Below are 15,536 nucleotides of genomic sequence, written 5' to 3' on the forward strand. Positions count from 1 at the left end.
AAGATGTAACAAAGATTTAATATAAAGAATAAAAGTTTTAAGCAAAATCATGGAGGTATTTTTATTATCTTGTAGTAGGGAAGGTCATTCTAAGCACATCAGGAAAACCAGGAATTATAAAATCAAAAAGATTAAGTTTACATCATAAAACTTAACTTTTATAACAAAAAAAAACTATAAATAAGGTTAAAAGACTAATAACAACATGGTCAAAAATTTGCAACACAAAACAAAGAAATAATGTCCTCAATATACATAGCTCTTAAACATCATTAAGATTCAGCATAATGCAAAACTATACAGCCATTAAAAACAATACAAATCTATATCTATGGTCACGTACAAATGTTCTCAGTATTAAGTGAAAGAAGCAAATTACAAAGCAGTACGTAGAGTGTGGTCTCATTTACGCAAAGGTGTACATGGTTGTATAGAAGCATATGTAAATATGCACGGAGTTGTCTGAAAGTAAATCTTAACTGGTCATTTTGGGATATTTTTTCTTTTTTTTTTAAATGTGCATGCGTTATTTGTTTTTTAAAAAAAGAAATATATTTTCCAAAAAAAGTTTTAGAAATGTTTGTGTACCTACGAAGCAAAAGTCCATTTATTTGGCAGATAAGTTAATCAGACAGCAAAACCTCTAGTGAAGAAACACCAATGAGAAAGATAAAGGAAAATAACTTCAAGGATGGAATCAACACCAATACGTGCAATCATTACCGAAGACATTATCTCAGGGAAAATGCTCCTAAGATATCATCCAGCACTATTCATTTATGAGCTAAAGGGGAAAAAAGCAGACTGGAGATGTTTTAAAATAACCTGGGGAGAGAATGGGAGGCCATTTTGAATATGATACTAAAATGTAGAAAAGGAAAATAATAGAATCGTCTATTAAGTTCCATTATCAAATTAATGATCTTTGTCTTACTGGTGATAGATGCATTCACTGTATGGATGGGAGTCATAAATATGAAAATATGTAAAACATACTTATTATACATAATCCTTAAAAATCATTGTCTCTCATAATGCATTTAGAACTACGGTTCTCAATTCTGGCTGCAGAAAACAAAATCCTGATGTTTAGGTCTAGAAAAGGCAACTCTAGAGAGACTCAGATTAATGGTCACCTAGGGCTGGGAGTAGAAACAGGGATTGACCAAAGAGACATGAAGTTTCTTTGTGGGTGATGGAAACATTCTGAAGTTTCTATGACGTGGTAAGGGTTGCACAATTCTTTTAAATTTGCTAAAATCATGTATTAAAATAAGTGGATTTTATGGTATGTAGATTATGCCTCCATAAAGCTGTACAAAAAAACATTGATACTTGGGCTCCCTGTGAGATACTTGCAATTAGATTGGTCTAGGATGGGAGCGACAGGTTCGGTTTGTTTTTGAGGCAGAGTCTCCCTCCGAAACCTAGGCTGGAGTGCAGTGGCGTGACCTCGGCTCATTGTAACCTCCGCCTCTACTGGGTTCAATTGATTCTCGTGCCTCAGCCTCCCGAGTAGCTAGGATTACAGGCAGGCGCTACCACGCCCGGCTAAATTTTGTATTTTTAGTAGAGACGAGGTTTCGCCATGTTGGCCAGGCTGGTCTTGAACTCCTGACCTCAAGCAATCCGCCCACCTGGGAACACCTCCAACTGTACAAATGGAATTCTATGTTCATTGTGAACTCTGTCTTGCTGGGGTGATTATAGACATGTATAGTTCCACCTTTCAGAGCTGTAGGTTAAAAGCTAAAAGGGTATTTTGAATATGTATTTAAGATGGATATGAAGTAAGTTGGAATTGTCCAGAGAAGCCCAATGAGGAAAGTGAAGGGATTCAAAGTTAGAGTACATGAGAAAAAAAAAGATATTAAACCAGAGGAGTTGGGGACGAGAGGTGCAGAAGTAGAGATGACCGCTATCCTCAAATGCTATAAGGCTGCCGAACAGAGATGCAACTGAACTAGTTTTTCATATGCTCAACTAGGATGGATGAGGCTACAGGAAGATAGACTTCAGGTCTTTATAAGGAAGATCTTCACAATAATCCTGTTCTGTGTGTTGTGTCAGATCCTGGAGATATATTCTACAGGGACTATGTTCTAGTGGTCCTCAAACTTTGCATGCATCACAGTCACCTTCAGGGCTTGTTAAAACGCAGGTTGCTGGCCCCATTCCCAGAGTTTCTGATTTAGAAAGTCTAGGGTAGGGCCTCATAGTTTGCATTTCTAATGAATTCCCAGATGACGGTGATGCTGTCCATGCAGAAGCCTCACTCTGAGGACCGGTGTCTAGTCTAAACGCTATTAGAGCTCCAAGAAAGGACATCTAACTCAGATTAGATGGAGAGGAGTAACCTGAAGAACTTCTCAGAGGAATTTGGGGATGAGCTGAATTTTGAAGAATGAGAAAGTAGTAAGGAGAAAAGGCAGATGAGGTTATGGCAGTCCAAACAGAGAACAACAGGGGAGCAATAATGTATAGGAAGGAACGAAGGCATGAAACAGCATTCCTTCAAGTTATCTGTTGAATGTTTATGCATAGTATTGTTCTAGTTGCTGCATATGGAGAGATAAAGGAAACAAAACCTAGGCTCTCGTGGAACTTTTACACAAATATGCCATATATGGCAAAGTCCCCTAATGGAATAGAACAGGCCATTGCAAGAGAAAACATGGGGGCCTCTGAAGAGGTAGCATTTCAAGAAGAAGAAGAGACCAGGAAAAGAGACAGGTTCAAGGGAAAACATATAGGAGTTGAGCTCTCCTGTTCAATACAGAGCTTGAAATTATATGCTAAATGAAAGATGCGGAAGATAAAGGGCTGACTGACAGAACAAGGTCTCTAAGGAGTTACAATGGGATAGGATTCACTGATTAGCTCATTCACCTATACTTTCATAGTGTTGACCACAGGACAGACCCCTCCTCTGGGACAGATGAGGATGATGATACAGATAACTGAGGAAGAAGCTTAGCAGCTCTCCTGTTAGCTTCAATTTACCCATTAGGAGGGTAGGCCTCTGCAGAGGCAGCAGAGGTGACAGGCTATTTGACAAGAGGTGAAAATCTGAAATAGTCTTTAAGAATGGAAGAGGTTGCTGGACGGCCAGGGCTGCTGAACTGCTTCAAGCACCTGCCTACTCGAGTCCATCTGTGGTGCCACCAACCACTGGTACACACTCAGTAGTACGCAGCCGCCCATGAAAGCAAAGAAGTCAGAATCTGTGGTGCCACCAACCACTGGTACATACTCAGTAGTACGCAGCAGCCCATGAAAGCAAAAAAGTCAGACAGCCAAACTGATCCAGGGATAAGTTTCTGCAGAGCCAGAGCGACAGGCCACAGTCGATGCTAAACGGGGAAGCAGTAAAGCCAGAGTAAACTGACAAACGGGGGTGGCGGGGGGTGGGGAAGGTTGGTTAAGGAACTGGAGGCTTCTTGAGGTCAAAGAATAAGTATACTGTATACTGAGAGGAAGAAATTAAAGGACACTAAAATCACAGAATTATCGATTCTACATTTCAGAAAATAAATTTCTGATGAGTCCAAAGTGTTGACTTAAAACTGGTTTGCTAAATGGAGTGAAAATGACTAGTGGAGATGGAGGTCCAGAAATTAAGGTCATCCATGACTAATGAAACTGCCCAGAATGATGGCAGCACTGGGGAAAGAGATGCCCATCAATCATCAAAGTCCCTTCCATAAATGAAGGGGAGTGACCAGAGATGGCGGTGAGGAGGACAGACGGTGCAGCTGAACAGCAGAAGCCTCGGGACAGAAGAACAACGGTGTAGCAGTGGAATCAAGAACACAGGGGCAGCAGACCCTGTAGTCCATCCATTCACCGGCAGAAAAGTGAGAAGACGAACACTCTCCACTTGAAAGTGTCCTAAGGCAAGTACGGCTGAGGGAGAGTCCGTTTCCAGTTAATGAAAAAGCAGAAAAGCATATTTACAAAGGAATAGGGAATGAAAATCTCTATAATGCAAAGAACTGGCAAGGACGGCAGCAACGGTAAAACGAATTGAGGAAAACAGGTAGCAATTTGAGGCCTGATGACTGGATGGGCTTATTTCAGATGGCAGCAATGCATTATCCGGATGAGAAGCAAAGGGAATCAAACCAGTCTCTCAGTGTTTCAACTGAACTCTGGAACGAGATGCTTCTATGACAAAACAAGTCCTGGGAAGTGACCAAGGTGACATGAGTTGGAATTGTTACTCAAGGTACGAAAGAGAACACGAATGATATGCTGTTTTGTGTCTCAGTGAAGTTTAGCCCCAGTTAGAGATGGCAGGGCTAGGTCAGAAAGACTAAAGCTGCTGGTCTCAACAGAGCAGCAGAATTTGCAGAGGGAAGGGGCCCACAGATGACGGAACGGTTAGGCTAGGTTTGTCAAAATGTGTCTAACACTCTCGCCTTACCTCCCAGGAGTTCAGCACTGAATGGAATAGAGAGATGCAGATATGCTAGTCCCACGGCAAAAGGGAAAGTGCTCGAAAATGCCGCAAAATTCAGACCCCAGCAGAGGGAAGACTATAGGCAAGCTCCGATACATGTTAGTGACCAATACTTAGATTTTTCCGAGATAGGACAGACACTGTATGTTCTGTCCTCAGGAGTGCCCAATCAATTTTTCTCTCATTAAATGGGGATTTGGACTATACAGCCTCTGTTGTCATCTTTAAATTCTATAACCTTTTTAGGAAGAAACATCCTTAGAAATCATCTACGTCTTACCCTGTCAAGGGGAGGGGCTATAACTTGTTTCTTTGTGACTAACTTGCATATGGTAGGAAACCAAGGGCCACAATAGATAAGCAACTCACATAAGGGGCCAAACATAGAGCTAAAACCCAGATTATTTTATTCCTAAATCCAGTGTTCTTTACATTCTGTAATTCTAAGGTTCTCATCTGGGCTTCTGAAAACCTTTTTTGAAACTAAAGAAAATTCTGATTTCATCCTATGTCCCTGACACCTTCAAAAAGGCTCCTTAACACAAGGTGGGACCACCAAGCCATTTCTAAAGCTGCTTCTGGTGGTGCCTTCTTCCCCCCACGGACAAGATACACAACCTAGCTCCAGAGATAAGGCTAGGGAGAAGTTCTGCCTAATAAAGAAATTTCATGGATCTTTAAGGAAAGATTAAATCAAGTCTTTCTTCCTACCAAGGTAGAAATACACTTCAAAGAACAAACAAGTGAGAAGGAGTGAAGAGAGTGAAATTCCAAAATCACTCTAGTTTATTTACATAATATAGTATTTGATTGCATTCTTTTGTACTGTTCCCTACTTTTATAATGTGTAAAATGTTTCACCATGTTCCAATTAATGGTTGAGCTTTAAATGAAAATGTTCTGGATCTTTCATTTACTGGTATCAACCACAATGTCAAGACCCCCAAGAAATACTTGATCTAAACTGGGAGAGTCCAACACAATTTTTTTTTTAATGGATTTGCCACCTTAAGAAACTTCAAGTGTATCTTTTTGTTGGCAAGAAAATTATTTCCCAGGAGGTAATCAGATTTCCCTCCCCGCCCCTGCTCTTTCCACCAACCCTCCTCCTAACATACACATAGAGAGTTACACATTTCATGAAACTGTTTTGAGGCCAAGTTCACAGCAAGCAGAGTCTTAACATTTTCAGAAATGATCTGTCCTTCATATCTGCATAAGCTAGGATCCTTGGCAATGGGGAAAAGGTGCCATTTGCTTCTCTGAAGTAACTTGGGGTCTGAATTGGTTAAGAAGCCAAAGAGAAAAGGAAAGCATTTCCTTGTCTTCCCTATTAATGGTTTGTTGCAAAGGGATAAACTTCTCAAGAACCAAAGGTGAGGAAATGTGTTGGTCATCACTGGATTCTTGCTGGAAACAGAAGGCAGGTGAAATCTTCAGGAATCACTTCACACTCCAAAAACACTATTCTCAGCAATGATAATAGGCTAATCACACCACTGATCAAATTATTTCAGCTCAGTTCTTTATTTTGCAGTTAGAGAGCAAATGAAATTAGAAACTGCTTTGGCACAGGTTAAAGGTGGCTCCCATATACTCACTAGTTTTCCTCAGGATTATCAATACTCCTTACCAAAATGTACTTTTACTTAGTTACCATTTAAAGTTGCCACCAATGTAAATGACAGGGGGTAGGGGTGGGTGTGGGTGTGGGGAACCTGAGCATACACATAATTTTTAAATCTTTTAGATGTAATGCAATCAACCATATCTAATATTCTTTCAGAAAACAGAAGAAACACAAAACATGCTCAAAGATCAAGAAATCAAGTTATGCTTTTCATAAGGCACCACCAATTACCCTGATAAATTGTAAATAAATATGTAAGGGAATAATCAATAGGGAGTCTTGAGGTTTACAAGACATTCCTGTTTAGACCACTTGGAGTACTGCAAAAGAAAAAACAAGCAAGATACAGTTTGAATAACCCATCATATCCTTGCCCGGTGCACATCATTTGTTGCATAGTGGTGACTGGATATGATCCAGGACAAGAGAAGACCAAAATTCAAAACAATACATTAACATCCATTCTTCCTCATACTACAGTATGAGATACCACTTGGGACATTCATATCCAAAGAAGTAATGGTATGATTTTTTTAAAAAAGGAATTTCAAAAGGAGTATTTAAGGACCTGCTATAAAAGCACCTTCTACACACACGAAGCTAATCCACATGTGAAACTTTATCAAATCTGGTTATATGTGGGACTTCAACAGCTCAAATTTTTCCACCATTTACACTTTTCAAATCCCACTCCAAACTGTCACTTTCTCCCTTAAAAAGTGGATTATCCCATCCTTTGAAAGAGAGGCTTTCTCAGTTTTTCTTTTCATTCTCCTACTGTAAGTGCTGGTTGATATTCACACAAATGTACTACAGAATTAAAATACTGACAAGCAAGTAGTTTCTTTACATGCACTGAATTGCATCCAGAATCCAAAAATTAAGCAGCACAAAAAGACATTTTTTGGACACCTACTAAAGACAAAAGTAGAGAAGAACAGAAGTAAAGCACAGGTAAAATCATGCTAATCTTACAGGTCAGCCTTTGTCCTTTCTTTAAAAAAAAAAAAAAAAACGAGGGAGAGGGAGAGAGAGAGAGAGAGAGACGTGGTCTCACCGTTGACCAGGCAGGACTCAAACTCCTAGGTTCAAGCAATCTTCCCACTTCAGCCTCCTGACTACACTGCACTGGAGTACACCTGGCTGCCATGTTTATTATTATTAAAGTACACTGTGGGCAATCACAGGTTTAATGTTTGCCTTTTCAATTATTCAGAGTATGACATGCAATAATTTATAATTTTACTGAGGCACAAATTTGAATCATGCAGGCAAAGCTGGTGTGCAGCAGCTTAGTGAGGAAGTCCCGCATCTACACATCAACATGGCTTTGCTGCGGTACGTATCAGGAAGCAAAATAAACATCTGTGGAAGGAAAATCTCCTGTCTTCTCCCCCAGCTAGAAAGCTAACTACTAGTGCTACATTTGTACCTCTAAACTTGGGGATCTGCATAGTTCTAATGACTTAGCTTTTAAGAATACCAAAGGCCTACCATTTTCCCATTTTTCTTTCTATAACCTTTGCCAAGGTTAAAATACTAATGATGAAGAATTGCAACTTCAGTTGCAGTTCAGAGGAGATAAGAAGGGTAGAAAGACATTTTAAATCATGTCTTAATACAAAATATTACAATACAGAAGAGAGCACGTTGTAAATAATTTTCTCTAAGTGAAAATAATGCTTTGTATTAGAACACCAACATTTCTTTAAATAGATCAATCTTGTTTCATTAATTCCAAAACTGCAGATTTGTGTATTTTTTTGTTTTGCCATTAATTTCTCCCTTCTGTTCTTCTCAGCCTTGGTCTAAACCTGTGGTCAAGTCATACCAAATCCTCCATGACTTTCAAGTAAATAAAGAAAATCCCGGCCGGGCGCGGTGGCTCAAGCCTGTAATTCCAGCACTTTGGGAGGCCGAGACGGGCGGATCATGAGGTCAGGAGATCGAGACCATCCTGGCTAAAACGGTGAAACCCCGTCTCTACTAAAAAATACAAAAAACTAGCCGGGCGCGGTGGCGGGCGCCTGTAGTCCCAGCTACTCGGGAGGCTGAGGCAGGAGAATGGCGTGAACCCGGGAGGCGGAGCTTGCAGTGAGCTGAGATCCGGCCACTGCACTCCAGCCTGGGCGACAGAGCGAGACTCCGCCTCAAAAAAAAAAAAAAAAAAAAAAAAAAAAGAAAATCCCACAGTATCAATGGAAAGACATATTTAAGTTTCAAAACGTCAGAAGGTAACAGGAAGCTAGTCATACTTTTTCAGCATCCTCATGACTCTCCACTGATGGCGGACTAGTTAATGGATGATCAGGAAGGAAAAATAAAAATTGTAAATGTATTCCAGGCATCTGTCACTTAACATTACATTCAATTTTTAACCCACAAGTATCTGAAGACTTTTACAAAGAAGACCAAAAGGCAAAAAATATTGTGCTTTCTTGTATAACATCAACCAGAGGAAATTCTTAATTGATAATCGTTAGTTTGGCAAAAGGAAAACTTATGAAATCGGTTCATTAGTTGCCTTGCAATATCCACTGAAATCTTGGATCATACACAAACTTACTTGAGATGAGACCTCAAGACACATGCACAGCAACACTAACAAACCTCTGGACAAGTCAAAACACTCAAAAGGTTATACAGTATTAAGGAAAGAATGAATAAAAAGTAGGTAGTATGAACTACAGAGAAAACATTTACATAAATTGGATTTTATAAGAAAACATGTTTCTTTTTTTTTTGTAAGATGCCTTTTGAGTTAAATCTCATACCCACTCAAACTGTAACTGGACAGTACATTTCACTTCTAGTTACTAGAAGACAGTTCTTTAAAAGAGACTGGGGCAAAAAGGGAAAAGGAGACTATAAGCCGTTGCTAGGTCCACCCCAATCCCCCCTTTAAAAGGAAAACTGATGAATTTAAGTCAAACCACAGATTTTTTTAAACCAAAATAAACACACCAGACAGACAGTGATGACAAAACACTATTTTTAGTCTTTTTTTTTTTTGTCCTTTAAAAAAAATTAGTCCCCTTCTACTAAGAGTTTACATACAGCTTACCTAAAATCTTAAGAACAGAGAACACAACAGGAGGGAAGAGGACACAGCACCATAGTTTCAAACATTCACACACAAAAGAAAAAATAGCCAGCACAGACTAGAGTGAGACCAAGTTTCCCAACAGACAGGAACAAGTCCCAACATACAAAGGACATATAATTATCTATATGAACAAAAGCAAAATGGAAGATCTGGTCAGGCTGGGATGGAGGAGGGAGTGCTAACTCCTTGTACTACAAGGAAGGAATGGGATTTTTTTTTTTAAAGCAAAAAAGAAAAAGCAAGCCCCCAAATGGATTTTTGATGTTGAAACTCTGTCATATGCTGCTGGTAACAGTAAATATATATATTTATATATTCATATATGTATATTAAAAAAGGAAAAATAATCTATTTATAGAACAGTCAGTAGTCAGAGACATTTAGAAAAAAGTAAAAACAAGTCCTTTTTTTTTCTTTTTAAAAATGGATTTACTAAAATAACTTCATCACCCAGAGGTACTACAACCCCGCATCCTCTGATGAAGCCATGGCGTTATTCAACAGCATCTGCTGCGGGCCGTAGTTAGAAATTGCCAGTGTTGGAAACAGCAGACATTGGGGTCAGGGCTGCAAGGCAAAAAGCTGTTATTTGCTGGTCTTGCTCATGGCCATGCCTGAAGCCTGGTGTCTGGAATACTGTGAATGGAGTTTTCCCCGAAAAGCATGCATCACTGTGGCTCAGTAAGATAGTATGACTGGTCATCGTCGTCATCTTCTTCTCTTTTTTTTGTGGCAGAGGCCTGAATCCATGTACCTGCTCTTCCCTAAAATGTAGACCCAAGACAGCAAGACTTTTCAATGCCAAAAAACGGCTCCTTGCCTTGTAGTAGGTTCTTCTCCCCAGAATCCAATCTAGTCCGATTTCTGATCTAGATGACATCCTCATCCTTACAAAGATAAGGTGACCTGCCCCAGCTGAGAGGTTCTCCTATTTGGGGTGTTCTTCTAGCACAAACAAGCGCAAATAGCTGATGTCAATAGACTGATACCATTCCTTGACGTCCAACAGAAATAACTTTGGCCCTGTTACTCCTAGTTGTATCTTCAGGGCATTAAGCACCAGGTAACAGTGGAAGGAGAGTGGTGCTCCAATCCCTCTCCACCTATCCCAGTGAAGGTGATCCAAGCAATTAGCAGCTTCAGTTGGTGCTGCTCCTAAGCTGTAAGTCTCTAACTACTGTCAGCTGGACAAAAGCCACACCCTACATGCCCTGTGAGCACACCAATGCATTAATACTAACCAGCCACCCTAGAGCTCAGTCAAGCATCTGGCCTTAATGCAGTAAACCACACTCAAAGGAGACATGAACTACTGGCTGCTGCGCCAAAGAAGACACTCTCTGCATAGACACGCTGACAGAATGTAACCCCCAGAGTCCATGCAGAGGAAGCCAGCACTAGGAGGACTTTCTCTGAAGGCCATTCATCTTTGGAAGCAACATTCCAAGTGGATAGAAACCACTCTACTTGATGGCTAAGGTCTCAATGTGGTCCATTTCCCCCCATGTCCCAAACTAACCACGCATCTGCTAACTGGTCTCTTTCAGATCCTCCACTGGTAGTTTGTAGCTCATTATGAAGGAAGGAGGTGGTGCTGGACCTGGGCTAACTGGCCCCTGCTTCTTTGCACAGTTTACACAGATGTAATCTTCATTTTCAGCCATTTCTGGAGATACACCCACACAAACTTGATGAAACCACTCATCACAGCCACCATCACATTGTACCCAGTCTACCTGTAGGAAACAAGATTGGGGAATGTTAAGGTTACATAAACATTAAGCCTAGAATAAAAGCAAACCAAAGAGCTTTCTTGGCTTAAATGATAGCAAACAACTGGGATGTCTAGAGATAGGCAATGACTTCTTATGGGGTTATTTTTTAAAGACAGAAGCTGAGAAGTTAATACCCCAAAATTATATTTTACCATAGTGTGTCCACAAAATTAGGCCTCTTAGGTACTCCATTACCTCATGAATACCTGGGGCTCCTTGTGAGGCAGAAACATGTTTGAGAAAAATTTGACAAAAAGGGAACTTCTAATAGAGCAGCCAAGTAGTTTTAGCTAATATTAACAATTTCTAGGCTCTAAGACAATGCAATTATCAATCAAGAAAGGAAGAGTACAACAATGTGAAGGCAATCCTGTGTATTAGCTTTATTTCAAAGAGATAAGCCAAAGTACTAAGAGCATTAAATACCTTTTTAGAAAAGCAGTCACATAGGCCACTTTTAAAACTAATATTTTTTATTCTTCTCTTCTTCCGTTACAAATACAACTCCCTATAAAAAGTTAGCAAATATCAGATGTCAAATCTTACAAATTAACCAATTATAACAGTCAAAGACACAGGTCAATAGATCACTCTGGGGCTTAAAATTCAAATCTGAAAACCTGACAGGTCAGCGGCAGGTGTCAGACTTTGACCCTTCTGACAATACTCTGATTACAGGAGGCTAGGAAGGGATTGTAGTTTGGTGACTTTAAGCCTTGGACTTAAGAGTTAACAATAAAGTGACTTTTGGCTTTTGTATTTGAAGGCTGATTGTGGTAGTTTTTACAGCTAATGTCATGGCAGACAAGAACATTTAAGTTGAAAAGAGCCACTCTCCCTCACCTCAATACAAAGGTTGGTCATTTCATTGGCAACATAAGAAGCCACTTAAAACCGTGAGCTTTACCAGATATCAAAGGAAGGAACAGAAAGGGATCAAAGAAGTAACTCTATACAACTTATAAGAAAGAACAGATGAAGGAGGTTTTGGCTAGGTAAATGAGTTTCATTCACAGAAAGTGAGTGGTTTTCAAAATTCGTTTCCATGTCCTATAAAACAATTGTCAAACCACAGTAGTCATGTTAGTAGTTTTAGGCTTGTAATAAGGGGTGGGAAAAATAATTTGTCAAAATGATACTCTACTTGTATTGTTCTTATTCTAAAGTTCTAGATCTTAAGAAACAATACTGTTTAACATAAAGATTACTCAACTCAGAAGTTCTGAGTTTCAGTGTGTAATTTCAAGCAAGTCACTTAACCTCATTGAGTGGCTCAATTTCCTCATCTGAAAAATGCAGATGACATTAATTACTAGATTACCGAGAGGATCCAATGAAATAATGTATGGCAAAACACCTAATTCACTGCCTAGGATACTGGAGGCACTTTTCAGTCATGGTCTCGTGGCTCTACTCATTATCCTACACTACACAAAACGTTTTGCACCTTGATATAACTGTCTGCAGCACTGCTTTTCAAAGTGTGTAGACCACTGGCATCAGAATCATCTATTGTGTTTTGTTAAACATGCAGCTGGGACCTATCACCCTATGAACTCAATGTCTGGGGAGTACAAGCCAGAAGCTTACATTTTTAATCAGCTCTCAAGTGATTCTCATATATTCTAAATCCGATTGCTGCTGGCCCTCTGTGACATCACTTCCTGTAAATTCAGAACAACTTAACAATACCTTCCTAAACAGATTTGTTTTTGTTCTGTAATTGTTTGTTTAGCTTCTGAAGTCTGTGCAATAAAAAAACTCACCAAAATGTTCCTATTGTAGCAAACTAATCAGAGACCAAAAAATAAAAAGGGAAATAATGGCATCTGTGCAAAATGTAAAAATTAAAGTACTGCAAGCAGTCAAGACTCACAAAATGCTGGCTGTTAGAGTAGGTGCACTCAAGTGTTTTGGCTGTTTGGGACACATAAAGGGAACTGGATAAATTGTGGTTCTCTGTGCTGCCCAGGTTTGAGATACTATGCTGTTTATGATGGTACCCGTGAACCAACAGATACCTTTACCCTTATCTCCAACCCTCTTAATCCAGTCTAGTCCCCATTCATGCTAATCCATTGGATAAGAACATTATCAATGTATCAGTATTTGCTATAAAGAAGTGTCCCAGGTCTTTTGAAACCTAGTGTTTGCACTATACTCACTGGTTTACAATTTCCCAAAATTCTCTCGCAAATAAGACAAGACTTTCCCTTTTGTGATTTTCACTCAAGGTCCCTTCCTAAGCCTAGATCTCCCATTTCAAAAGATCTATAACCTTTCTTGAGATATTGGTACACAAATTCTAACCTAGACTACAGGTTATGTAACAATTTAGCCTGATAATAGAACAAGTAAAAATAGTCCTTCTCTTTACCAATATCTTTTTTATCATGCTCATCTACTAACAATCAAATGTGAGTCCTACTCTTGTGTGAAAGGTCCACAGCATCATAAAGCAAACTAAAGTTTGGGATGCCAACCGAAGCCACAGATGATTCTGACACAGGGGCAACAGACCAGGTAGTGTCCTGAAAACTCAAGAACACAGAATTTGGAAAACTGTATAAACTGTCATTTCCCTTTTCATTATTTCTAGGGAGATGTATTTAGTGAATCACAAAAAGAATTATTAAACTTCACAGCTGTGAACTGTTCAAATACTAAATGATAAGAGATTCTACATCACAGTACAAATAGGTTACTATGTTTAGATCTGGGGGAAATGTCTGTTTTAAAAAGAAATACATTAAAACGAAATATTAGTTTAATATTCATGTTTTGCTGTATGGTTTCATATTTATACTTAAGAAAAAATACTTGGCATAGTATATTTTGTTCATTTCTTAAAGAATAGTACTGCACTGGGAAAGAAGAAAATCTGGTAATTTAGTGATATTCTTAGCTTAGTAATTAAACTGAGCTTTTGTTATTTTGGCATTTAATATCTTTTGCACCCCAAGTTTCCTAGTAAAAGCAGGATTTGAAAAAGGAAAACAATTCATTTAGTGAACTACAACACACGTTCAGAATCCTTGTGTATTATTTTCTTGGTGCTCTCAATATTCAGTGACCAACCCTCCCAATTTGCCGAGGAATGACAGATTTCTCAGTATGTGGGAATTTCAGTGCTGAAACAGGGAAAGTCCCAGGGAAACTGGGACAGTTGGTTACTCTAGCTGAACATCATGCACGCGTGTGCACGCGTGTGTGTGTGTGTGTATTACACACATTTAGGTAACTTAATCTTTGATTATCTGTGCCAAAAGGAGGTATGAACTAGTAAAGCCATTGAAAACGCAAATACCTTGATTGAGGCAACACCCCCGTGAAAATCTTAAATCAGGGTGGCTAATAAATAGTAAAAATCAGAGTTCACAAATTTAGTCTCTTAATTTACCACACAAAACTTCTCATGTAAGTAGGAATGAGTAAAGGAAAAGGTCGACAATAAGAGGGTTAAAAAAAGTGAAGAGAAAAAGAAGACTATTTTCATAAGTAAAACTATTAAATGTTTATTCTAATACAGAAGAAAAATACTACTTAAATTAGTAGCCTGAAAGAATTTGGTCTTTTTCCAGTTAACTTGTTTTATCTTTGGTACCAATAAGACTGAATAAAGAGTTCTGACAGAAAAAGATTCTGAACTTTAAAATTAATTTTTTAAAACTAGTTCTTTGTTAATAATAATTTCAGCTTGACATTAATTTAATAATCAAAGGAAAAATTATTTTTTCAAAACCTTTTATATTATTCTGGTTTTGTCTTTCTTTTTCTAAAACACCTTGAAATTGAGGCTAGGCACATTTAAACTAGCCTCATTTAATCTTTCAATTTTTAAAAGAGTATTTCTCAAAAAGAGAGCTGGGCGTGGTGGCGTGTGCCTGTAGTCCCAGCTATTGAGGAGGCTGAGGTAGGAGGACTGCCGGAGCCCAGAAGATCAAGGCTGCAGTGAGCTATGACCACACACTGCACTCCAGGCTGGGCAACACAGTAGGACCCTGTCTCCAAAAAAAAAAAATTCTATCTGCATATTTTGGGGGAAAAGTCATAGTCATTATTGGTTAGAGAAATAATAGTAATTACTGGTCAGAGAATTCACCTAAAAACAAGTGAACCCTAGAAGTTATTTTTTGCAGAACGATATTTTAAAAGAACAAACTGCCCTAAAACGCATGATTTTCTTTTTTTTTTTTTTTTTAACATCATCTTGCCAATCTTTTTCTTTTTGAGACAGGGTATCCCTGTCTCGCCCAGGCTGGAGTGCAGTGGGGCAATCACAGGTGCAACCATAGCACATTAACTATAGCCTTGAACTCCTGGGCTCAGGCAATCCTCCTGTCTCAACCTTCTGAGTAGCTGGGACTACAGGGATGGGCCACTGCACCTGGCAAAAGCATTCTTTTCTTATTTTGTTCTAAACATGTGTGTTGTATATTAAGTTTTCTCAGAGAAATACTAAACACTGAGAAAGTTTTAACATTCTTTACAGAAACTTTTATAGAACTGTAACTGTTATTTAGTAAAATCAATGTCAGGAACAAACATGTAGAACCATAAAAA

General features: G+C 38.9%; 1 protein-coding gene across 1 annotated transcript in view; it reads right to left on the reverse strand.

The window, feature by feature from the left end:
- Positions 1–9,067: 9,067 nt before the first annotated feature.
- The window catches only part of KDM5A (lysine demethylase 5A), a 93,826-nt gene continuing 87,357 nt past the window's right edge, over positions 9,068–15,536 (reverse strand). Inside the window, exon 28 of the mRNA XM_050747025.1 lies at positions 9,068–10,934. Within this exon, the coding sequence (XP_050602982.1) occupies positions 10,728–10,934 (207 nt within the window). The 3' untranslated portion in view covers positions 9,068–10,727. The remainder of the gene's footprint in view (positions 10,935–15,536) is intronic.

Source organism: Macaca thibetana, chromosome 11 (assembly GCF_024542745.1).
Source record: "Macaca thibetana thibetana isolate TM-01 chromosome 11, ASM2454274v1, whole genome shotgun sequence".
Lineage (NCBI taxonomy): Eukaryota > Metazoa > Chordata > Mammalia > Primates > Cercopithecidae > Macaca > Macaca thibetana.